Here is a 23,989-nt window from a genome sequence, read left to right as displayed (position 1 = left end):
GTGTGTGTGTGTGTGTGAAGGGGCGGCTGCCCCGGGGTTGGGCGCTATGCTGCGGGGGCAACGCTGAGGGGGGCTTTGTGCGGGGAGGATGCTGGGGGGGTTCAGAGGTGGCCGCCATGGGGCCCGGAGTTCTGCGGGGAGGGGGCGGGATTGAAGGGGGGCTTCCATGGGGCTGGGTTGGACGCTGAGGTAGTGGGGCTGGCTGCCGAGAGGATCAGAGCCCCCAACATCTCGGGGCTGCTGCACAGGTGACCAGGTCCCACTGGGCCAGGTACCTACATGCTGAGGGGTGTCCGTGATGCTGCTGGCCCCCTGGGATGGATGGGAGCTCCAGTGGGGGCCTGTCTCCAGTATTCCTGTTGGTGCGACCCATAGAGGCAATAGGCTGTAACTGGCTGCTTGCCGTCGAGAGAGCCTGCAAGGGATTGGAGCTGGTATCTTCATTAACTAACTTCTACTGGGATGGAGATGGCTTGGAGCATACTGGGGCCTTTGGGTTGTCCCATGGATAGAGATGGAGCATTAGGACTTGTCAATAAAGGAAAGTTATTTTGGAAAGGTGATATATGAATGTAAAGGGCTATAGCTGTTCCAGAATAACTTCCTGAGTGGACACTCTTATTAAAGCATAAGTGCAGCCAAATGGGGAGCTATTCTACAATAGCTAGTCTGGTCAATTTCCCTGGGTGGTCAAGCCTTTATGCTCCAGGACTCTTGCTTCTGTCAGCCTGAGTTATACTGATCAAGAAGGCGTATTGCATGCTGGAATGTATCTCCTCTGGAGGCGCTCTCTCAGAGGGAGCTGGGCAACAGGTCTCAAAGAGTCCACTTCGCAGTGGCTTCTTTCCCTGGTGAATAGAAAGCCATCAGCCTCTGAAGACCCCCAAATCTGAATAGAGGGGAATAAAGCTTCTGTGCCTTGCATGATTATCTTTGCAACACAAGTGTGAATGGATGCAGTACTGATTTGCCGAGTCTGCAAGCAGGCTGTACTAGGACCTGATTGTGCTGTTGCTTGTAGCTTTCTTACACAGTAACAGAGTGAAATAAGCAAATTCTGGATGGTTTCACTGCTGGTTTTCAGAACCCTTTGGGCAGCAGTGCAATAGTCAAGAATTGGGTCATTTTTACTCTTACTGTTTGGAAAAGTTATGAGCATTAGAGGTACTCCAAGAAGAAAGCTCCCTCTCCTCCCCGTCCCCCCCCCCCAACAAAAAAGAAAAGAAAACTTGGAACAAAAACTAGAGTAGTAGAGACATCCCTCTGTCCCCTTGCAGCAGCCAGGAGGCTCTAGGAATTGGGTAGAGGAGCAGAGAGAGCTGTCCTGCTCACAACATCCGGATGCTGGGAGTCAGAGAAGAGTAGAAGAAAGGCCTTTTCATCACTCCCCTCATAGTAGCCAGGAGTTTGGGTGACAGGTACAGTAATAGATTCCTTGACCACACTCCCCACAGTCAGAAAACCGTAGAGCAACGGTTCTCAAACTGTGGGTCAGGACCCCATTTTAATGGGGTCGCCAGGGTTGGCTTAAACTTGCTGCAGCCAGGTGCCGATGCCAAAGCCCAAGCCCCACTGCCTGGGGCTGAGGCCTGAGGGCTTCAGCCTTTGGCAGTGGTCTCAGATTACAGGTCCCTGTCTGGAGCTGAAGCCTTTGGGCTTTGGCTTCCCCTCCTCTTCCCCGGGCATTGGGCTCTGGCTTTGGACTCCCTCACCGCCCGGGTGGCAGGGCTTGGGCAGGCTCAGGCTTCAGTCCCCCCTCCTGGGGTCATGTAGCAATATTTATTGTCAGAAGGGCGTTGCAGTGCAATGAAGTTTGAGAACCCCTGCTGTAGAGGGAAGAGGAAGATAGTGGGAGTTCCTTCTGCCTTCCAGAAGGTGGTGCACAACTTCAAATGTATCAGATATGTGCTAGTGGCTAACACAAAAGACATAGCTACTGAGCTGGGTCCGGGGATGGTAGCCTGGTAAGAATCTCAATGCCCACCTTTTTCCTAGAATTTGGGTGGTGGTGTGAGCGAAATTGGGCTTCTCACCAAGACATTACCGCTGGACCATCTAATGTACTGAACCCTGTCTAATTAATTTTACAGCTAAAAGATGTCTGGCAAAATTGTCAAGCCTTGTGCCAGTCCTTAACAATACATTCACACATTACTTTGGCCTTGTCTACATGCAGAAGATGGAGCAGTTTCATTTAACTCTGTTTTTAAACTGATTTGGTTAAGCAATGCAAAACACTATGTAGACACTTCTATTTGGTTTGAATAGTTTATTTCAGTTTAGCTTATCAATCTCTTTACCAAATTAAAATAGGGCACTCTTAAACTGAACAAAGACTGTCTGCATTAAAAATTTGCACTGGCTTAACTAGATCAGTTTAAAAATACTTTTAGTTAAACTGACGCAAGTGGGTGTGTAATCCATTCCACTTCCTCCTTTGGCTGAACCTTGTGTAATTTAGCTCAGATTCTTCAGTTCCTTGCCTTTATATACCATGCACCTCTGTGGTGTTACAGACATTATTTAAAAATAAACACTGATGCTTGTGAAAAGCACTATGCTGAGCAGAGGGAAGCAGGTCTAAAACTTCTGTTGCCCTGTGTGGGATCAGTGACTACCAATTTAGCAAGGGGAAAAAATGCTGCAAATATGATGTGAAGTTCTGACTCTAGGTTGGACAGAGACTGTTTTAGATACAGCAATAAAGTAACACGTGGCTAGAAGTGTGGAATTGTGCAACCATTTCAGAAAGGAAACTTGGGCACCCAAATTTGAAGAGTTTTCTATGGATTCTAAGTATAGGCAGTGCTGTACAGTAGGTGAACACAGGGCTGGATTAAGGCTGCTCGCATTCCAGAGACCTCCCTGACGTTCTGTGCTTCAGCCCCAGGGGCAGCAGGACTCTGGAGCTGGTAGCTAGCAGGGCCCTGACAGGGTTCCAGCGACAGGGGGCCCCCTGCAAGGTTCCGGTGACAGACTCCTGAGAGGGCCCTCCTCAGGGTTCCAGTGAGGGGCGACAGCCTCGTGGGGGTGGGGCTCGGGCAAGTGGCCGGGGATGTCCTGTTTTCTCTTTGGGAAATATGGTCCCAGTGGGTGAATGGGGGCCCCCCCTGAAGCTTCCAGCTGCTACGGGCGGAGGGGGAACCCCACAGCTCCCAGCCACCACGGTGGTGGGGGAAACCATGGAGCCAGAGGAGCAAAAGTCACGGACCGGTCACGGCTTTCATGAATTTTTGTTTATTCCCTGTGACCGGTCCGTGACTTTTACTAAAAATAACCATGACAAAATCTTAGCCTTGAACATGACACAACTCTCATAACAACAGACGGTGGGTAGGAGGGAAGAGGGTTACAACAGTGAAAAAAACATGGGATGGATTTCTTTTACAGTACATCTGATTAAGTTCTTCTTTGGATTTTTTTAAAGTAAGAGTTTGAGGGCAGTATCCTAAAATGACTGCAGATGTGGGAACCAGTGGGTGAAAAATCAAAAAGACATGGCATAATGATCATAAAAGAGCAGATAATGATTCCCGCAGCAGCAGAATATATGGGACTCACATTGCTGCAAATATGTTTTATACATTTCTTGGTTTTGCCACTCTGTTTTCTGTACATTTATTATCTTACATCCCAAGAAGATTATGCCACTCCTTAAAAGAACATATAAGTAGAGAGCAGTCATTTAAGGAAATATTTTAAATATAAGCAAAACTTGTAACTGAAAACTGCTAGCATTCTCCTAAAACACTGTAAAAATGTCCAAGCTCTCCTGATTTGTGAATTTCCGCCCTTATTTTAAAATTGTTCCATATGCTGCAAGAATCATGATGTCCAGATAGAACTAATTTGATGCAACAGGTTTTACACAGTGCTGACCACTGAGAAGAAGCAGGCACCAGACTCTTTTCTGTGGTACTCAAAGGCCAGATTCTGATATCTTGACTTGCAATGAGTAGCGTCTTTACTGGGAATAGTCATACAGTAAGGGAATGTTTAACTTCGGTGAGGATATCAGAACCTGGCTCTGAGCGTTTTCAGCAGATGACACTATAGCAACTATAGTGGAATGCCTTTTCACAATTCTGTTGCCTTGTTTACTGAACTAAATTCCATATTCTTTTTGGATTGATAGGGATCTGCTGTACTTACGCATCAGAGCCATTGTTCCATGCAAAACTGTTCTATGAGCCAGCTAGAACTCTTGAATGTACTTTGTGTCTCTGTGTATGTGTGTAGTGTGTACTGGAGAGAGGCTCTTGATCTTAAAATATTTTTGGGTACTATACTGTGACAGTTCTCAGGATGCCCAGGACTGAGTCACCTTGTTACCTACCTGCCTCCAGCGAGAGGAAGACTTGCTGGTGCCTAACTGGGTGTCATCTCCAACACCTCCAGTCGGTTAGCCATCCAGTCACCCTCCTCTGGGCTATACCAGCCTTTACTTAACCTGCATGGCAAACAATAGGTACACCCTAGTCCTTGAGCCCCTCGGAAGTGTTCTGCTGTAGTGTCCAGCCCTTTATCCAGTGAATACTCTCAGAAATACCAGGTTTGCTGTGTACACCATAGCTCAGTGGTTTGAGCATTGGCCTGCTAAACCCGGGATTGTGAGTTCAATCCTCAAGGGGGCCATTTAGGGACCTGGGGCAAAAGTCTGTCTGGGGATTGGTCCTGCTTTGAGCAGAGGGTTGGACTAGATGATCTCCTGAGGTCCCTTCCAACTCTGATATTCTATGATTATTTGATTCAATACAGAATCAGCTTGACAGAACAAGGAGAAATGGTCTCAAGTTGCAGTGGGGGAGGTTTAGGTTGGATATTAGGAAAAGCTTTTTCACTAGGAGGGTGGTGAAGCACTGGAATGGGTTACCTAGGGAGGTGGTGGAATCTCCTTCCTTAGAGGTTTTTAAGGTCAGGCTTGACAAAGCCCTGGCTGGGATGATTTAATTGGGAATTGGTCCTGCTTTGAGCAAGGGGTTGGACTAGATGACCTCCAGAGGTCCCTTCCAACCCTGATATTCTATAATTCTGTGATCTGTGATGTGACATTATATATAGTGAAAACGTTCATAATTTTATTATCAAAGATCTAGAATGAAGAGAGAGAGTAAGGAGAATGGAAACAAAAGGGTTACCTATAAAACAAAATCATAACATTCCTGGAGACTAAAAACAGAATAACTTCCTGTCTAAAGCTGTCATATCTCAGCCAAAGCCCTTTGTATCATTTCCAACCAAGGCTGGTTGTGTTCCCATTTTCATGAATGTAAATACACTGTCCATTAACTTCCTTAGTGAAGGATAACCGGGTGCATCCCTTGTCTCCCAGTTATAGTCCAGTAAACCTTTGAAGTGTACCCTCCAGATAAGGCTCTTTCCCTCTGCTGTTTCTTCCAGTTAAATCTGTCAATCCTTCATCTGCATTTAGCTCAGGGTGATTATTGTGAATTAAACAACACTCAATTTACATTTCAAAAGGCAGATGGATAAATATCTCTGGTCTCGCAGAAAACCAGTTTGTAATGGGGTTCACTCACCGCTGTGGTGCCTCCTTGTGGGTGAGTCTGAGGATCATCTCTTGTTGAGTCTAACACCTCCTTCCGTCGCTCGCTTGCCTGTGGCTTTTCTGCTCTCCAGGACTTGAGCATACATCATAAAACCTTTGTGCTTTTGTTTCTTTACTCCATAATTTTTCCATTCCTTTGCAAGATCCTTCATGACCACACTTTTAAATTCTTGTCTACTTAATGGTATCTTAATATCCACCTAATTTTTTAGAGCATGTTTGGCTGCTTTATTAGCTATCTCATTTCTAGGTATTCCCTACTTGCTTGCATTATTTCCATAGTTAGGAGCATTATTTCACTTGTCATTTCTGCTTTCTGAAGTCCTCGTTTTGATTGTCATAATGCCTGACAATCAGATCAAATTACAGCTACAGCGTGTTGCACATCTCTTACCCAGGCTAGTGCCAACATTATCCCCATCTGTTCAGCTGTTTGTACAGTCATGTAATTCGGTAGCATTTCGGAGTTCTGGATTCCAAGTCTAGGAGCACAGAAGGCTGTTCCCAGCCTGCCTGTGCTGCCATCTTTTTATCTGTGTAGACTTGGCAAACTCACTCACTCATGCCCGTCACCCCAACCGGGGTATGGGCCGCCAACCACAGATCTCCAGAGTCCTCTATCCTGGGCCATTTGCTCTAGCTGGTTCCAGGTATAGCCCATTTTTATGCTATCAGCCTGAAGGTCGCGTTGCCAGGTGTTTCTTGGATGGCCACTTTTCCGCTTGCCTTGGGGGTTCCACCGCAATGCCTGTCTAGTGATGTTGGTTGGCTGCTTGCGTAGTGTGTGTCCTATCCAGCCCCACCTTAGACTTGGCAAAGCTGGACCCATTTTTCATAAATAAATTCAGAAATTTCATTGGCCATATTGTGTAGGGTTTTTCCCCCCTTCCCTTGGTTCCATACAATTCCAAATCCACAAATGGGGAATAACTGTCCTGCTGTAATTTGATTTCCCATGGCTAAAATATTTTAGTTCTCTCCATTTTATTACATATCTCCTTTACCCATTTTTGACCCCGATAGCATGAGGAAGTCTTTGGCAATTCATATCATTTTTGTACTAAGCTCCCCGCAGCCCTCACAAATCTGTTGTGTACTTCTATTTTCCTGATTCCCTTTTACCTTTGCCCAAAAGGTTAGATCTAATAGTTTCATTCTTAGATGTATAGATGCTTCTCTAGTGGCTATTTGCAGCACATGCACAGCCAATCACAAGCGTGGGCCTTGAGAAGTTCCAAGTTCCTAGGAGTTTTGAGACTGAACCAAAAGCTTGGCAGCCATACTCTAAAACTGGTCTTATCGATGCTCTCATACCATCAGTGCCTTCTTATCTGCATCCCATTTGATTCCCGCTACACTTTAAGTTCATCCTACTTTTACAGTTTTCTATGATACTATCTGTGACCTTTCCAAGTAATTTTATTATCAAACATAAATGTTCCTAGGAACATAAACTTTTGAAATATCTGAATTTTTTCACCATAAAGAATAAGTCCCAGCCTTCCCTAACTTTCTTCTTGTTTAAAAGCATACCCTTAAGTATTTACAAGTCAGAATTTAAATCTCCAATCATTTCTACACTGGGACATTTTCTGGAATGCTTCATTTGTCTTCTCCTGGCTACTTTGTCTTTTATGCTTAGTCCATATAATACAGTTGTCTGTAAAAAGGAAAATACTTCCATCTGCGCACTTTCCAGGAGGTTATTTATCATAATGGGAAACTAAATAGGGCTAATAATACTCCCTCGTGGAGTTCCATGTGTAAGCTATAGGTTTTTGATAAAGCTGTTCCCATTTGGACTGTATAGTTCTGTCGCTATCCACCAAAAGATTCTCCATTTTATTCCAATTGTGGCTAGTTCATATAGGGGGCCTTACCTTCATAGCATGTCCTGCTTTTTCAAAGTTCAGGAAGACTTATCAAGTTCTTAGTCCTTATGACTTTTTGTATCTCTGTTTCTAGTCTCACTGTAATCGTGCATCTTCCTTTTCTGAAACCATTTTACACCTCAGTTATATCACTTTTCTCCAAATATTCCACTAGTCTTTCATATATCATTTTTTCTCCATGATTTTCCCTACACATGATGTGAGGGCAATAGGCCTGTAAGTATCAGGTCTTGTATGTACCTTGCCTGGTTTCCAAATTGCTATCACCAATGCTTGTTCCCATTCTACTGACAGCAGTCCTTCACCCCCGACCCCCGCATACAGTGTTGTTATATAACCACAATCGAATCTTTAGATTCCCTTCTGACAAACACTAGAGCATTTCATTACTTACATTATCTTTACCTGGAGCTGTATTTTTGTTGGCTGCAATAAAGCCCTTGTAAACAAAATTTTAGTATAACAAATAATCAGTATATTCTCTCCAGCCATTTAATATATCACTTTTCCTCAATAAACCTTTCCCCCCCACCCCCCCACACACTCCCCAAAACTCATTGCTTTGATTCATTTCACTACTGACCTTTTGGAATTATTTTGCTAAAATGCCTGCCTTTCCTAAATTGGAGACCGCAATTTTATTGTTTACTATAACACCAGGTATATACTTCAACTTCCATTCATTCTTTGAATTTGTTTATATATTTCTGAAAGCTTTGAATCTTTGTTCAGTTTCCCACAGAAATTTCTCCAACTTTTTGTCTTTTTGATGATCCTTTGTGCGGCCGCCTTACATCTTTTAGAATTCTTTAGGTCTTTACTAGTCATTGTGTATTTTGCTTGTTTGTATGCCTTTCCTTTATTGTTAATTTGCAATCCTCATTCCCCCAGGGAACTAGATTTCTAAGCTAGTAGCAATTTGATGTTTTGTAGATGACCAGATCAGCTGTTGCTGTATTTCCTTTTATTAGATTGTTATAGAATTCTCCTAGGTTGTCAGTTGTACAGTTACTACATAAATATACATAACAATCTTGAAAAGGCCCCAAATCAGCTTTTCAAAAATTCCAGTTTAGGAACTCTTTGTGTGTTTTGACATCTCCTCAAACTTCGTACTCAATAAGTGTAGAGAAGTGATCGCTTCCCATCCTTCTGTCATCTTTATGTATTTCCCAGTTGCTTTTAGTACCTATATTATTTGTTGCAATTCCCAAATCTAAAACAGAAAAGGATCCATAAAACATTAAATCTACTAGGTGCTCTTGTATTCCATATTACCACCTTATGCATATCAATAAATTGTTCCAAGCATTTACCATTTAGATCAGTTTTCTTTCTTCCCCATAGCTCATTATGACTGTTAAAGTGTCTGAATATTATGAAGTCTCCTGCTGCTGCAAACTTTCTGGCTTTATAGGAGCTCAGCATGCCTCTGTCCAGCTAAGCTTCATCATCAATTAGCCTTCCCAGTCTCTGGCTCTTCCCCAAATGTGGCCTAATTGGCCCTTTCTGAGCCAACTTAACCCCTTCAGGATTGGTGTGGGGAGAACTTCCCATCACACATTTTTTTTCACTTCTGTTGGGGGTTAACACAATAGAAGATGTTTCTATTAAATATACATAGCTCCTTACGTAGTAGCAATACATCCATTTCACGATATTCATAACCAGCGTGACCAGGCTTTCCTTTGATACCTTGCATTACATTCTTTGGTGAACCAGGATGTACGTGCCAGAATTAAGACATTTTTGTAACCTCTATGCACCCTATCTGTGCCCCTTTGCCAACTGGCATGAAGAGGTTCTTGGGTCATGCATGCCAAACTTGAATATATCCGTGCAGGATATTTGTGCCCCTGGGGAAAGAGGTTTGTTGCATTTCTGAAGCATTGATTCTGAAAATATGCATCTAAAAGCTACATAAAGGAACCACTTTTTAAAAATAAAGTACACCCCGTTTATCTGAATGGCCTGGTGGACACCTGAAACTTTCAGCTAACCGGCCATTCAGACAAATGTAACTGCTACTTTGAGGTAGGTTGTAGGTATGGGCTGGGAGGCCGTAAAGGTCCAGATACAGTTGGGGGGGCTAAAGAGTCTCAGAGGCATTGCTTTACCTGATTGTGTGCCGTTGTTGCTATTCTGGGCTACAAGCCAATGAATGGCCGCACTCTACCTGTCAGCCCCTGCACACCCCGCCCACCCTGTGGCTGTCCTAGTGCCCAGGCTGCCTGCCCTGGGCTGTGGCCCCTCAGTGGTAGTTGCAGTGTCAAGGTGACCCCGCCTGCAGATCACTGGGATGGGCTGTTTCCTGGATTGTGCGGTCAGAGATGAGAGCTGACTAGAGATGCCACTATGGATACAACTAGTTATTGTGAGCTGCACTTTGAACTGGGCACAATGTTGCAGCCATGGAACCATAGTTAAGGCTGCGAGTCTGCCAGGGAAGTCACAGAAGTCAAGGATTCTGTGACTTCTGCAGCGGCTGGTGCTGGCTTACAGGCTGCCCGAGCTGGGCAGCCCCTGGGCCAACAGCAACAGTTTGGGTGTGTGGGAGGGGGCTCAGGCCTAGGGGGTTGGGAGGTGCGGGGAGGGTGCTTACCTCGGGGTGAGGGGCTCACCGGGTCCCACTGGCTTGGCCCTGCAGCTCCTAGACGGTGGGGCCAGGAGGCACTGCATGCTGTCCACACCTGTAGGCCCCGCACCTCCCATTGGCTGCAGTTCCTGGCCAATGGGAGCTGCGCAGCTGGCGTTTGTGACAGGAGCAGTGCACGGAGCCCCCAGGCCCTCCGCTGCCTAGGAGCTGCAGGGACACGTGGAGCCAGGTAGGGAGCCCCTGCTGGCCCTGCCAAACCCCCCCCCCCCCAATCACCAGCAGGGTCCTGGGCCACCTCCCCCAGCAGCCATGGTATCCCCAGACCGCCTCTCCCGGAGCACCTGTGGCCCCCCTGCCCAAATTTTAGTTAGGGGTATATAGTAAAAGACATGGACAGGTCACAGGTAGTAAACAAAAATTCATGGCCCATGACCTGTCCATGACTTTTACTAAAAATACCCATGACTAAAACGTAGCCTTAATCATAATTTGAGTGAAAGCGTTGTTGCACTGGTGTAGCATGAATTAGAAGCATTGCTGTAAATTGGCTTCCTTGAACCTTGCAATTCCCTGGGAGGGTGGATGCTGTTTGCAGAGAGAGGATGCACTGTGGATTCAGATAAGTAGGATTTTTGGATGAAGGGAATTTGGACAACTGGGAATATATTGTATACAAGTCCGTTTTAGTTATGGTTTCTTTTATGCTTTCTCTTTTTCCTGTCTTTATTTTTAGGTCAATGAATGGTCGCTGAAGATGAGGAAAGAAATGAGAGTAATTGATAGACAGATCAGAGGTTTGTGGTTTTTTTCACATTTTCTCAGACTTCCTCTCTGTGTGTATATAAGCTGGTTTATATCAAAATACAAAAGAAAAAATGAAATTTTAGGTAACTACTTAATAGGGAATTGCAGAAAGTCCGTGGAGAGCCAACTATAGTAAATGTAGTGAAATCCCAAGGACTTCAGTGGGCAGGGCATGTAGGTAGGCTGGTGGAAGATTAGGGTGACCAGATCTCCTGATTTTATAGGGACAGTCCCGATGTTTGGGTCTTTTTCTTATATAAGCTCCTACTGCCTGCCTCCCCTCCCACCCCCATCCCCTCTCCCGATTTTTCACATTTGCTGTCTGGTCACCCTATGGAAGATGAATCAACTAAGTGTCTGTGGAAAGGACATCCTTAGGGTGGCAACTTCATGGCTGACCAAGAAGATGGGATAATATTGAGCAAGACCTAAGAACTCTTATTGTGAATTACCATCAATAGAGGGGAAAAATGCCCTTGCCCCGAAAGAGGTGGGGGCAGATTGTGAGAGCGGCCAGAGACCTGTGTAGTGTGTGGAGCCACAGAATAATGAGTTTACGCCACATTTTAGAGGTACAGAATTGTGACTGTATGAAAAAAACAGTATAGTTCTAGGGATTTATATCTTTTGTAAGCATGAAACTCCCATAGAAGTCTCTAGAGGTAAAATTTTCAGAAGTACCCAAGTCCCATACATTTGCAATGTGAATTAATCTCCAAAATCCCATTTTCTAAAATGATTTAGGCATTTAAGGTCGTAAGACTCTTGTAAAATGTTCAGAATTGCCCATTAGGTCAAATTAACCAGCAACTTCAGCCATGTAAGTTACAGTTTAGTTGCAAGAGGTTACGATGTGCACTGACTTGCAGGGAGTATGCAAAAAAAGTATAACTAACCTGTCAGATAGGTAAAGGGAGGTATATTTGGGAAAGTGACAAACAGGAGAACTGGATATAGGAGGTGAAGTTTGACTTCTGTTAATGGGAGTTTGGACTTCAATTTCTGTGGGCACAGGATTGACTCCTGTGTGGGTTTTTTTGTGGAAAGGAGGGGAGTTGTTTGATCTTACACCATACTATTAGTAGATTTTTCTGCTACATCCCCTTCTTCCCACGTTCCCAGCAGCTGGGATTGGGTAAGGGGATGGACTTCTCACCAGGGTTTTGCTCTATGAACAAGTTCCAGGAGGACCTTTTGTATTGGTCTCTGATTACACCTCTACCCCAATATAACACGAATTTGAATATAACGCGGTAAAGCAGTGCTCTGGGAGGGGCTGCGCACTCAGGCGGATGAAAGCAAGTTTGATATAACGCAGTTTCACCTATAACACGGTAAGTTTTTTTGGCTCCCTAGGACAGCCTTATATCGGGGTAGAGGTGTATTAGGTGTTTGCTGCATTTTTAAGTCCTGACCAGGGCCGGCTCCAGGCACTAGCTGAGCAAGCTGGTGCTTGGGGCGGCAGATTGTTGGAGGCGGCATTCTGCCCAATCCTAGGGCGGCACAGCCCCCCCCCTTTTTTTTTGTTCCGCTCCGGCCGCCCTGTAGGGGGCGGCGGCGGCGCGGAGAACCAGAGCGCCCTTCAGGGCAGTCCTCTTCCTTCCCTCCCCGCCGACCGGAGCGGAGCCCTCGTGGCAGGCAGCGGCGCAGCGGGAGGGGCCGCGTGGCAGCGCCCCTGCTGTAGCCCTGGCTGCCCCCTTCTCTCTCTCTCTCTCTCTCTCCCGCCCGCTCCCCCCTCCTTCCCCCCCCCCCCTCCCGCCCCAGCCGGTCCCCCTGCACCCGCACTCCGGCTGTGCCGCAGGTTTTGTTTTGTTTTTTGCTTTGCTGTTCTGGCCACCCTGTTTTTTTTGTTTTGTTTTGTTTTTTGCTTGGGGCGGCCAAAAAGCCAGAGCCGGCCCTGGTCCTGACTTAACCTGTCTGTCCCCATCTTTAAAATGGGACAGTGTCTGTGCATCCTGTAGGGGTGTTGAGACCAATTAAATTATTAAGCTGTTTTGAACTCCCTGTGGATGGTGCTATAGAAGTATGACACTTTGGACAATCTGTCTGTATAACTTATAAATTCTGGTTGAAATATGAAGTAGTTACTGTGAAAATTGCTGCATCGCTGAATGTTGTTTCAAATGCTTCTGCATGTTCAAATAAACAAAATGTGTCCATTCTGATTTCTAGAATGGGTTTTAGGAGCAATAGAATGCTTTGCACCACATAGACTCTTTCATCTGATGGCTTGAACCCCCCGTTCTTGAGAGGCACAACGGAGTGCCCTTTAACAGAGCCATAGTGTGCTATCATGCACAGCACTGTCACCAAGCCACTGGGTCATAGAAGAGGGACCAATGTACTAAGTACTGAAGACTGGCAGATGGTACCATCCTCCAAAGACTTCTGTGGAACGCCATGCGTTCTTGTCATCGCCTTTAATCCCTTGAGAAGCAACGCCTTCAAAAAATAAATAAATACATAGTCCATTGCCAAATCACAGTAACGCATCTCCTATAATAAAATGCACATATCATGATTATGCTCAATCTAGAAAAATTGGAGTATGTCAGACTGCAACAAAACCATTCAGTTTATTATTCGCCATTGAGCAGAGTGTGCCTGTGCCAGGATCCCCTTGGGGTGCAGCTTGGGACTGTGTCCCTTGAACTCTCCCCAGCCTGGGCTGTCTCTCACAATGCCTTGCTAATGACCAGCAGCAATCCCTTCGGGATCTGTGATCACTCAGCACATCCAGCTAGATTGCAGGAATGCTCCCAGAGCCACTCCTCAATCACACAGAGAGAGGCACCAGCCAAATCCCCCCAGCTCCCAGCACTGTACCCCAGGAGTATACCGTCTTGCACTGCTCAAGATGGGCAGTGCAAATTTATTAATTGGTTCACCACTTCAACAATGGAAAGTGGACATACAACAGCCTTTGCCAACCTGAGCAAATTTGCCCCACACTTCGTACAAACTCACTGGTACAGATAAACAATTAAACAAATTTATTGACTATAAAAGGTAGCTTTTAAGTGATATTAAGAGAGAGGCAAAAAGTCGGAGTGGTTACCAAAATAAAATATATAAGCACGCAGTCTAAACTCTCAACCCTATTAGACTGGGCAACATGTAGATTAAGCAGTTTTTCTCTCCCCACTGGATATTGCAGTCCTTAATATACAGGTTTGTTCCTTAAACCTGGGCCAATCTCCTCTGTTGGAGTCTTGTCATCTTCTCAGTGTCTTGGCTGCTTGCAGCAACGGTGGGGGCAGGAGAAGGGCCCAGTATGTGTCCGCTCTGTCTGTTTTATACCCTCAGTCCATGTGCTTGGGGACCATAAGTCCAGGCATGTCTGGGGGGCATTGCTGAGTCTCTCCAAGCAAGGTTGAGCAATTCCCCTGGTGTGGCCTCATGCAGGTGAGTCATTGCATTGTAGCTCCCTTGCTGGACAATGGGTTGTTTGACACCCCACCCGGGTGTTGGTTACTTTCCTTCCTCTTGCCTCTGGGGAGCTAATATCTGGTTGATTCCCCAACTTACATCATGTTTCAGTGGTGATCATATAACACAATTCTCGTAACTTCATATGTATTAATGATACACGAATATGGATAGAGAAGTGACTTTCAGCAGATCATAACCTTTCCCTGATACCTTACAAGGCATGCTTTATATGTAAGATCATGATTATATGAAAATGAGGAATATGGGGGTTACAGTATGCTCCCCCAAGGTATGGAATGTCACAGTGCCCCCTTCGAATGGGTGCTTTTGAATGTTTAAAGCCAGCAAGTAGCTTGCAGCAGTAACTATATTTCTCATTTCTTTAGTGTCTTCCATCCTAGGACCTCTAAGTACTTTATAAACCTCGAGTTAAGCCTCTCCATCACCCTATGAGACAGGGATGTGTCTCCACTTGACAGATGGGAAACTGAGGCACGGGGACAGTTACTTGTCTAAAGTCATGCATGGTGTCTTTGGCAGAGCTGAAAGTAGAATCCACCTTTTGACCACAAGATAAGCCTGCATTCCCTGCAAAAGTTGATATTCACACAGTTGGATTCTCTGTCCTCAAAGTAGTCAAACAAAGCTTACCTTACAAAAATATAGACTGATAGAGGCTTTAGGCCTTCTAAATGGTCAGTGTAGGAAGGCTTTGTGCACAATGGATTGATCTTAGCACTTTCTCATGTCTAAACTGTTGTTTCACTTAGGGTATTTGCCCTAGTTGTATGGTACACTCTGGAGCAGGGATTTTTAACTATTCCCATGGCCTGTAAAGTGCATAGTTAGTTGTCCTGAAGAAATGGTTTCAGCATCTTGTAAGCATATGGTGTTTCTTGTGGGTAATAAGGGGAAAACACCACTAACCAGACTCTTCTAAAGGATAATAGTCTTTTGGAGGGGAGGACACTCTTTGTCCCAGTGGACCGGCTGATAGAGATTTCTTAGGTTATCTGCCGCTTTTTGCGGATACAGACTAACACGGCTGCTACTCTGAAACCTGCTGCTGAATGACACTTATTCTGGGTGAGTCATTCTCTAAAAGATTCATTAACTCCCACATGAGAATTTGCATTGATGTCTCCAATTCATATTGGGCCTGCAAGTGCCAAAACGCAGAACGCTATTTTGATGGATTTATTTTTATAACCTGCCAAATTCTGAATCATTCTGGTGTAAAATTTCTGGCTGTGTAAATCAGTGAGCTTTTGAAAATAATAAAAATCACTGCATATAAAATAAATAAATAAAAAATAAATTAAATTAAATTAATGGAGATATCCTATCTCCTAGAACTGGAAGGGACCTTGAAAGGTCATTGAGTCCAGCCCCCGCCTTCACTAGCAGGGCCAAGTATGGATTTTGCCCCCAATCCCTAAGTGGCCCCCTCAAGGATTGAACCCTGGGTTTAGCAGCCCAATGCTCAAACCACTGAGCTATCCCTCCCCCTCCAGGAGCATATGGTATGCTTGCTTTCTTTATAAGGCAATTTCACTGAACTCTTCTGTCAGTAATATCCCTAAATGTTAATATAGCTGGATGGATTCAAATGGTGTTATTTTTTTCTTGCAAGCTAGTTTTCGGCTATCTCTCTTTGCAATAGAAGCTTTATTTCTGGGCCAGAAGAATAGAAGCCCAGTTTTTAACTCCTTATTCTTTTGTGTGCATATGTCTCTTACCTGAAAATATTTTTCAGGTGCCTTGTTTTTTTGCTGTGCATAGCCACCATTATCCCTTCAAGATAGTTTAAAATCTGTGCATTTTATTCACTTAAAATCCTTTTCTAAAAGGAGGGGCTCTGATTATTTCAGGAAGCTTATGCATAAGAATGGCCATACTGGGTCAGACCAAAGGTCCATCTAGCCCAGTATCCTGTCTTCCGACAGTGGCCAATGCTAGGTGCCCCAGAGGGAATGAACAGGACAGGTAATCATCAAGTGACCCATCTCCTATCGCCCATTCCCAACTTCTGGCAAACAGAGGCTAGGGACACCGTCCCTGCCCATCCTGGCTAATAGCCATTGATGGACCTATCCTCCATGAACTTATCTAGTTCTTTTTTTAACCCTGTTATAATCTTGGTCTTCACAGCATCCTCTGGCAAGGAGTTCCACAGGTTGACTGTGCGTTGTGTGAAAAAATACTTACTTTTGTTTGTTTTAAATCTGCTGTCTATTAATTTCATTTGGTGACCCCTACTTCTTGTGTTATGGGAAGGAGTGAATAACACTTATTTGCTTTCTCCACACCAGTCATGATTTTATAGACCTCTATCATATCCCCCCTTAGTAGTTTCTTTTCCAAACTGAGCATTGCACAGCACCTTAACTTTAAAGCATAAAAGACTGGAATTCATTTTGTGCAGACACTATTCAGTATGTTCTTCCTAGTACATGGACATCAAATTAGCAACTGTGAAAAATCAGGTTACTTTCTTTTGTGGGGCAAGGGGGAGGGAGATATAGTTGCATGTATAAAACAAAGCCCCTAATATCGGGACAGTCCAGATAATATTGGGACATCTGGTCACCCTACATCAAATGCTGGGAGTGAAGCTGGAGACTAAACTAAGGTTGAGTTAGGCCATTCAGGTGTTCCTTAGTCTATCAATGTTACTGAATGTTTCCAGAATAAATGGCTTCTCTAATAATATAACATTATCAATGACATCAACAGTGGCCATACAGCTGTTTCAAGTGGATACATTTTGAATGTATCATTTTACATTTAAAAGTTAATGCACCAGGTGCAATATTATGAATTGCTTCTAAGCCTTGTTCATTAAATGCCAGTGAAAGTGTATAAACCTGGCAGGGAAGCAAGTCAAAGCTTAATTATTTAATGAACTGTGTCTGACAAAGTAAGTGATTATCCCACCTGCAAAATTAAAGATTTTGGGTAATAAATAAATTTGATTCTAAAATAACTTGCAAAGCTAGTTGGGAAGTTGAGCCTTTTATTTACAAAATGTGTATGGGGTCTAAATAGATGAAAGATTTCTGCTTCCTGAAGGAGCAGAGTGAATCTATATAATCAACATTTTTGTGAGATCACCCATAATAATGGTGTGTGAACACCATCCACAAATCTTTATTTCACAGCCCAGTTGGCAGAAACAAACAAGATTTTAGGGATTTAAATGTGAGTGATAATGTGACTGAGAAGGTTATTGTGGGAAAGCTATATCAGACAGATGGATTTAGCATGTAGTTTTGAATATGAAGAGGCTGGCAGTCATTCCTATTTCATCTCGCAGTGATTTCTGTAATCTTGGTCCAGCTCCTAAGAGATTTCCATTTTTTTGGCTACTAGTTTTCCCCTCTTTCTTGGCCACTTCATCTTTTCCAGTGGTGTGAAGCTGAGGTTATCACAAGAAAGGTGTCTCTCAGGTAGTTAGTGGGGGCTGATATCATGCAAGCTGTTGAAAGTCAGAACAGCATCCTTGACCTCTAGGTGTTTGAGAGGGAGCCAGTGCAGGGCCTGGGGAATCAGGATGATGCATTCCCAGTGACCTGTCTTAGTGAGAAGGCAAATTGCTGTGTTCTGAACCAGATGCAGACATGCAAAGCGTTCCTAACTTTCAGTACTCCTCCTGAATTTGTACACGGAATTACAAAATTACTATTTTAGGTTTAAATCTACTAATTTTGTCTCTGTCACATAAATAAAATGTGTGTCACTCACCACCACTGGAGTCCAACAAACACAGCAAACAGAGTTGTGGGAATAGGGGGCTTTTTTCTCCACTGCAGTATGACACGTGCACAGACTGCACCATGAGGGTCGGAAAGGAGGCAAGATGTGGTGATTTTGAATGGGTTGAGGTGCTGCTGGATTCACTGCCCAAGCCACAGGCTGCGTGTTGCGCTTTAACTGCCCCTAGTGGGCCATGCTGGACTTTGTCAACATGCTCTAGGTACTAGAGCTCTCCACCAGGGTCCACCCATATGCAGCCTGTGGGTTGGGCAGTGAATCTAGCACCACCCTGAGCCCCACTGACAGCTGCCATGGTTTGCCTCCTATCAGACCTCACGGCCCAGTCTGCAGGGGAGGTGAAGCCAGAAGGGCAGGAGGAGAAGGCAGCAGTGGTAGATCATTCCAGCAAGGAGTTCCAGGCCAGGAATGGCCAAAGTAATTAAGGGCCCTAGGCAGCATAGGAGGGCAACTTTCCTAGGGTTGATCCTTCTTTCTCTTTGGGGGTGGAGGTCAACAAATAGGGGAGTGAGGGGAATCCAGCCCCCCAGCCATTGGAGGGGAGGGACAAGAAGTCCCAGTTTCTCCAGAGGGAAGGGGGGGGAAGAGGTCCAAGCATCCTCCCTAACTTTTTCATAAGCATCCCTAAAAGTATGAGCAAGGTTGGCATCTCAACAGATGTAGCTTCCTTTAGGGCACTGACTTCATAGGTATAAGGAATTACAATAAGTAGGATTAGAAGTTATAAACGTGTCTCCTCATGGTTGGATCTGTCTCTGATAGGACTGAGTGTAGTTCCCTGACCAGTTGTAGATGGAAATGGGCATTCATTGCCACCACAACTGCCTGGCTATCTGAGCACAGTGCAGCGTCTAATGCAATCAGCTTGCTGTAAACCAGGGATTCTCAAATGGGGGGTCATGACCCCTCAGCGAGTCGCAAGGTTATTACTGAGGGTTTGTGAGCAGTCAGCCTCCACCCCCAAACCCCGCTTCACTTCCAGCATTTATAATAGCGTTAAATATAAAAAATGTTTTTAATTTATATGGGGGTCAGACTCAGAGGCTTGCTGTGTGAAAGGGGTCACCAAGACAAAAGTTTGAGAACCACTGCTGTAAACCAATCTAACAATGTGAAGGTGGCTGCCTTTGATGATGGCAGTTGTAATGGAGGAGGTGAGTGGTTCAAAGTGCTTCCCTCTTCTGGCCAGCATTATTTCACCCTCATCAGGGTTTAGCTTCATACAGGAGCTGATCTCAGCCGGGTGCTTGGAAAGCTCGGAGGTAATGCTGTGACAGACTGATGTAAGGGAAATCATAGAACTGGGTGTGCTATGCTAGAAATAGATATTTTGCTATTAGAACTTTAGTTAACTAATCTGTTGGTGATGCACAAACCCCATTCAGTCTTCAATGGCTGGATTCATGCTTAAATGAAAGGCATTATTGAAGTGGAAAGTTTTAATGATGAACTGTTGCTTTTGAAAATGCACTCCAGTAAGCAAGGACTCTCTGCTCCTAGCCTCAAGCCATTTCTGATGACTTGTCCTCACTTGTTTGTCCTTTGCAACCCAGATATCCAAAGAGAAGAAGAAAAGGTAAAGCGGTCAGTAAAAGATGCTGCCAAAAAGGGTCAAAAAGACGTGTGTGTGGTTTTGGCAAAGGAGATGATCCGCTCTCGGAAGGCTGTGAGCAAACTCTATGCATCCAAAGCACACATGAACTCGGTGCTCATGGGGATGAAGAACCAGCTTGGTAAGAACATCGTTGCGCCTAAATACAACCGTTTCTTAGATTAACTGTAGAGGTTGGCCCTGAGCTGCACATTTCAAAATTGAAGTAAAATTCTGTCAAAGTTTAGGATGATTTGGGCCTATCTCAAATGAGTCCAAGCCTGCAGGATGTATTTACACTTAAGTCATCTGCTCCAAAAGGTTGTCTTTCCTCTTGTGATGTGCTGTGTATTTGTTTTTCTTTGAGTGTTTCTGAAATAGCGAGAATCTGACTAATGCTGGCTGCTTCGACAGCCCTCTTATAAGGAAGATTCTAGCATTACAAGAAGAGCTTGATCACATTCTGTTACTGGGGTGGGTTGTTTTTTGACAGGCAGTGTATCCGAGGGGTGTTTCATTTGTAAGAACACCCAGTGTCATCTTGTATGAATTCCTGCATTGTTAAAGCAAGAGTCCTGCACTGTGAAGCATCAAAGCAAGGGTGGGCTTGATAGAGAAGAGGAGCAATTAATATTTAGCACTTACACCATTTTTCATCTGTCAAAGCATTTGACAATCCCTTACTGAGACCTTCTTCCATGCCTCTCCTACTCTTAGAATTCCCCCCCCCCCCCTTCTTGACCATCTACAAGTCTTGTTGTCCATATTGAAATTGCCCTTTAAAATGCACTGTCTGGCTGGTCTAGCACTGATAACTCACCACACAGGAGCTCCTAACAGCAGCAGGGAGAAAAGGGATCCAAGGATAGGGAGGGGAAGACTTGCAAGCAGTTGCCTTATTATGAATTTGTATTATCGTAGCACCTAGCCATGGACCAGGACCCTGTGGCGTTGTACAAACACAGAACAAAACGAGGAGGAGCTCATAGCTGTGCAGTGGAGGCACCTTCTTCATCTGGCAAACCTTCTTGAGTCCACAACAGGAGCCACAATCCGATTTAATCGTATCACATCTGTTTGCTAGGAGGAGACCTAGTGTGACTTATCAGCTCCATTGGGGATGAGGGGAGAAATGCATGGGAAGAGGGGTAGAGAAAAGCGGGGTCAAGGGCTGGCTGGGTGTGTGAGCAGCTTCCAGAAAGAACGATCAGCCGATCACCAAAAAACTGAGGTGCTCGGCTGAAAAGCTGGGCCAGGGGAGGAGCGCCCCAACAAGTTGGCCGGTCGGCAGAACGAGGGAGGCAGGGTTGGAAGACAGTAAGCGAAGACAGATACTGATCCAGCTGTTGGCTCTTGCTGTATGCTCCATCCAAATGGTTATCATGAAGGCTCCGTGTTTGTCATGGAAGTCACGGATTCCGTGACTTTCTGTGACTTCTGCAGCAGCCCGGTGCAGCGGGCCCAGGAGCTGCCAGAGCAGCTCGGGCAGCCCCTGGACCAGTCACACTGGCTGCTGCTGGGGCAGTCTCGGCCCTCCTGCCCCCCAACAGCAGGAGTTTGGATGTGTGGGGCTCAGGGCTGGGGGGTGGGGCGGGGCAGTGCTTACCTGGGGGGAGCTCTCCAGAAGGCTGACAGGAACTCCCCTCCTTCAGCTCCTAGCTCCATGTGCTGCTTCTGCCCCTGCAGCTCCCATTGGCCGTGGTTCCCAGGCACTGGGAGCTGCAGAACCAGGGCTTGGGGCAGAGCGGAGGCAGCACATGGAGCTAGGAGCTGGGGTTGCCACTTCCCAGGAGCTGGGTAAGGGAACCTGCCCCAGCCCCACCAACACCCCACCCCGAACACCTGCCGTGCTTCCCTGGGCTGAGCCCCCCACCTCCAGTGCCCCCCCAGGCCATGCCAGCACCCGTGGCACCCCCCCACACACACACACAAGTTTTAGTTGGGTATATAGTAAAAGTCATGGACAGGTCATGGGCCGTTTATTTTCGTTTACTGCCCATGACCTGTCCATAACTTCTACTAAAAATACCCATGATTAAAATGTAGCCTTAGTTATAATTAAGAGGAATCACTTTTGTTTCTAATTTTGAGATTTCCAAAGTGCCTGTTGTCCAGGGTGCCATGATAGATGTGTGTGTAAGAAGTTTTTAGTTTGTGGGGACTGTGATGGCTTAGCTACAAGGAGACCTCAGCATCAAACTTCATTGATTTAGTACAGTTCTCTTCGCTGGAGAATTTACCCAACAAAGGGTTCTAGAAACCTAATCTGAACAATAGTAATGGTAAGTCTGGGAATAGAAAGGAAGTTGGGATTCTGGCTTGTATTTTTATTAGACCCCTAATTGGCTTGATAAACGTTGACTATCAATACAATTGAGATTTTTTGATATTCCTGTACCTTCTCCTTATTATTCAGGCCTGACGTTAAAAACACTTGTAAGCTAGGCGTGTTGAAATGAAAAGTAGCATGTGCAGTTCATCCCCTTAATTCAGGAATGCCGTTTAAAACATGGGAACTCTCCACTATTATAAAGATACGCTGTTATTTCTCAACTTTATCTTTATTTAGGATTTGACATTCAAGGAACACTTAAGCACCATTCTAATAGCTTCACAAACATCTTTGGATGTTGCCCAGGACTGTTAATTAGCCACTGCAAAAAAATATTGATAGAAATCCAATGTAGGCTGTATTTTAGTTCAGTTTTTATTTCTTGTTCAAAAAGGGACAATTGTCAATTATCTAATTCAATATTAAATGACCTTCCAACAATCCAGTGATGTGAAATGACTTCCTGACAGTGAGAGAGTCTGACATTTTGGGAGATTTAGAAACTCTATCAGGGTGGCTTCACATTAGGGTACTAATTTCATGAATAATCAGATACATGGATACATAGTCTTGCTCGCTTGACCAGCATGAAAACATCAGTAAGACTTCCTGCGTAGGTTTTATTCCATGCTCATCAACTTCCCACCTGAGAAGAGCAAACAGGAAGTTTTCCTTTTCTGAATCAAACTGCTGGTGGGGTGGAATCTAGATCTGTTGGCATGGCTCAGCTGCAGTTAATTGGAGCAGTATCTCCACTAAAACTCTTCAATGTTCCAGAAACAGGGAAAGTCAGATTTTTCCCCTCTTCTAAAACCAACAACTTTAAGTTTAGAAGGTGATTAAGTAAATGGACAATCTTTTTTTCCTATATGCACTTTCCTAGATTCCAAAATGATGATAAGCTGTACAAGCAGGATTCTCCGTCAATTTTGTTCCCATGTGCTGGCTTCATTCTAAAGCCTTTCCATGCCTTCTCTTGGCAGCTGTCCTCAGAGTGGCAGGTTCATTACAGAAGAGCACAGAGGTCATGAAAGCCATGCAAAATCTAATAAAAATCCCTGAAATTCAAGCAACGATGAGGGAATTGTCCAAAGAAATGATGAAGGTAAGTTCTGAAATATATTATTGTGTATTACAATAGCACCTAGACATTCCAAGTGAGATGGGGTCCCATTGTTCAGCACTGTGCAAATGCATAGTAAAACAGTCCCTGCCTTGAAGAGCTTACAATATACACAGACAAGACACAGCTTCCAGTCGTCTTCTGCTGCCATTAAAGGAATACTCAAGTTAAAAACACACTTTTAAATAATTTTCTTGCATTAATACTCTAGATTACTAAAGCTTTCTAATCCATTTTACTGTGTGCATGTGATATGCTCTAGCATAATTTTGCAATGTTTGGGTTCCAAGCCCTACAGGGTGTTTTTTTTTTTTTTTTTAAGAAAAAGTGTTCCCAATGGAATTTATAGAAAAATCTTCCAACATTTTTAGTTGATTACAAAATATAATTTGGGCAAACATAACTGTGTGAGATTGACAGGCTGGCTTTTCAAAGGTTTCAGTGTTACCAGTTGTAGTTGCATTTGATTAAATACACCGCTACCTCGATATAACGCGACCCAATATAACACGAATTCAGATATAACATGGTAAAGCAGTGCTCCGGGGGGGCAAGGCTGTGCATGCCAGTGGATCAAAGGAAGTTCAATATAACGCGGTTTCACCTATAACGTAGTAAGATTTTTTTTGGCTCCCGAGGACCGCGTTCTATCGAGGTAGAGGTGTATAGGGCAATAAATTTGAGATATTGCTCTAAGGTGTGAATAAGACAACACTGCCGTTCAATTCTTGGGTTACCCTACTCTTGATTGCCAATCATTCTTTCCTCACAGCAAGTATGCAATAAAGTCTCATTTTGTTGCAGTGAAAACATTCAAAGGGTCTGTGTTTTAAAAATAACCCACATGCTAAACCAGCTCCACTGCATGCTGACCTA

General features: G+C 44.6%; 1 protein-coding gene across 2 annotated transcripts in view; it reads left to right on the top strand.

Annotated features, from left to right (window-relative positions):
• Window positions 1-23,989, top strand: part of LOC117877770 (charged multivesicular body protein 3) — a 58,460-nt gene that overhangs the window by 33,003 nt on the left and 1,468 nt on the right. For both annotated transcript variants that reach the window (XM_034771244.1, XM_034771243.1), the window contains 3 exons: window positions 10,791-10,851; window positions 19,621-19,800; window positions 22,974-23,095. In XM_034771244.1, coding sequence (XP_034627135.1) covers window positions 10,791-10,851; window positions 19,621-19,800; window positions 22,974-23,095 — 363 coding nt within the window. The remainder of the gene's footprint in view (window positions 1-10,790; window positions 10,852-19,620; window positions 19,801-22,973; window positions 23,096-23,989) is intronic.

Source organism: Trachemys scripta, chromosome 5 (assembly GCF_013100865.1).
Source record: "Trachemys scripta elegans isolate TJP31775 chromosome 5, CAS_Tse_1.0, whole genome shotgun sequence".
Taxonomy (NCBI): Eukaryota; Metazoa; Chordata; order Testudines; family Emydidae; genus Trachemys; species Trachemys scripta.
The sequence above is the reverse complement of the archived record's forward strand: the minus strand, read 5'-3'. Positions and strand labels throughout refer to the sequence as shown.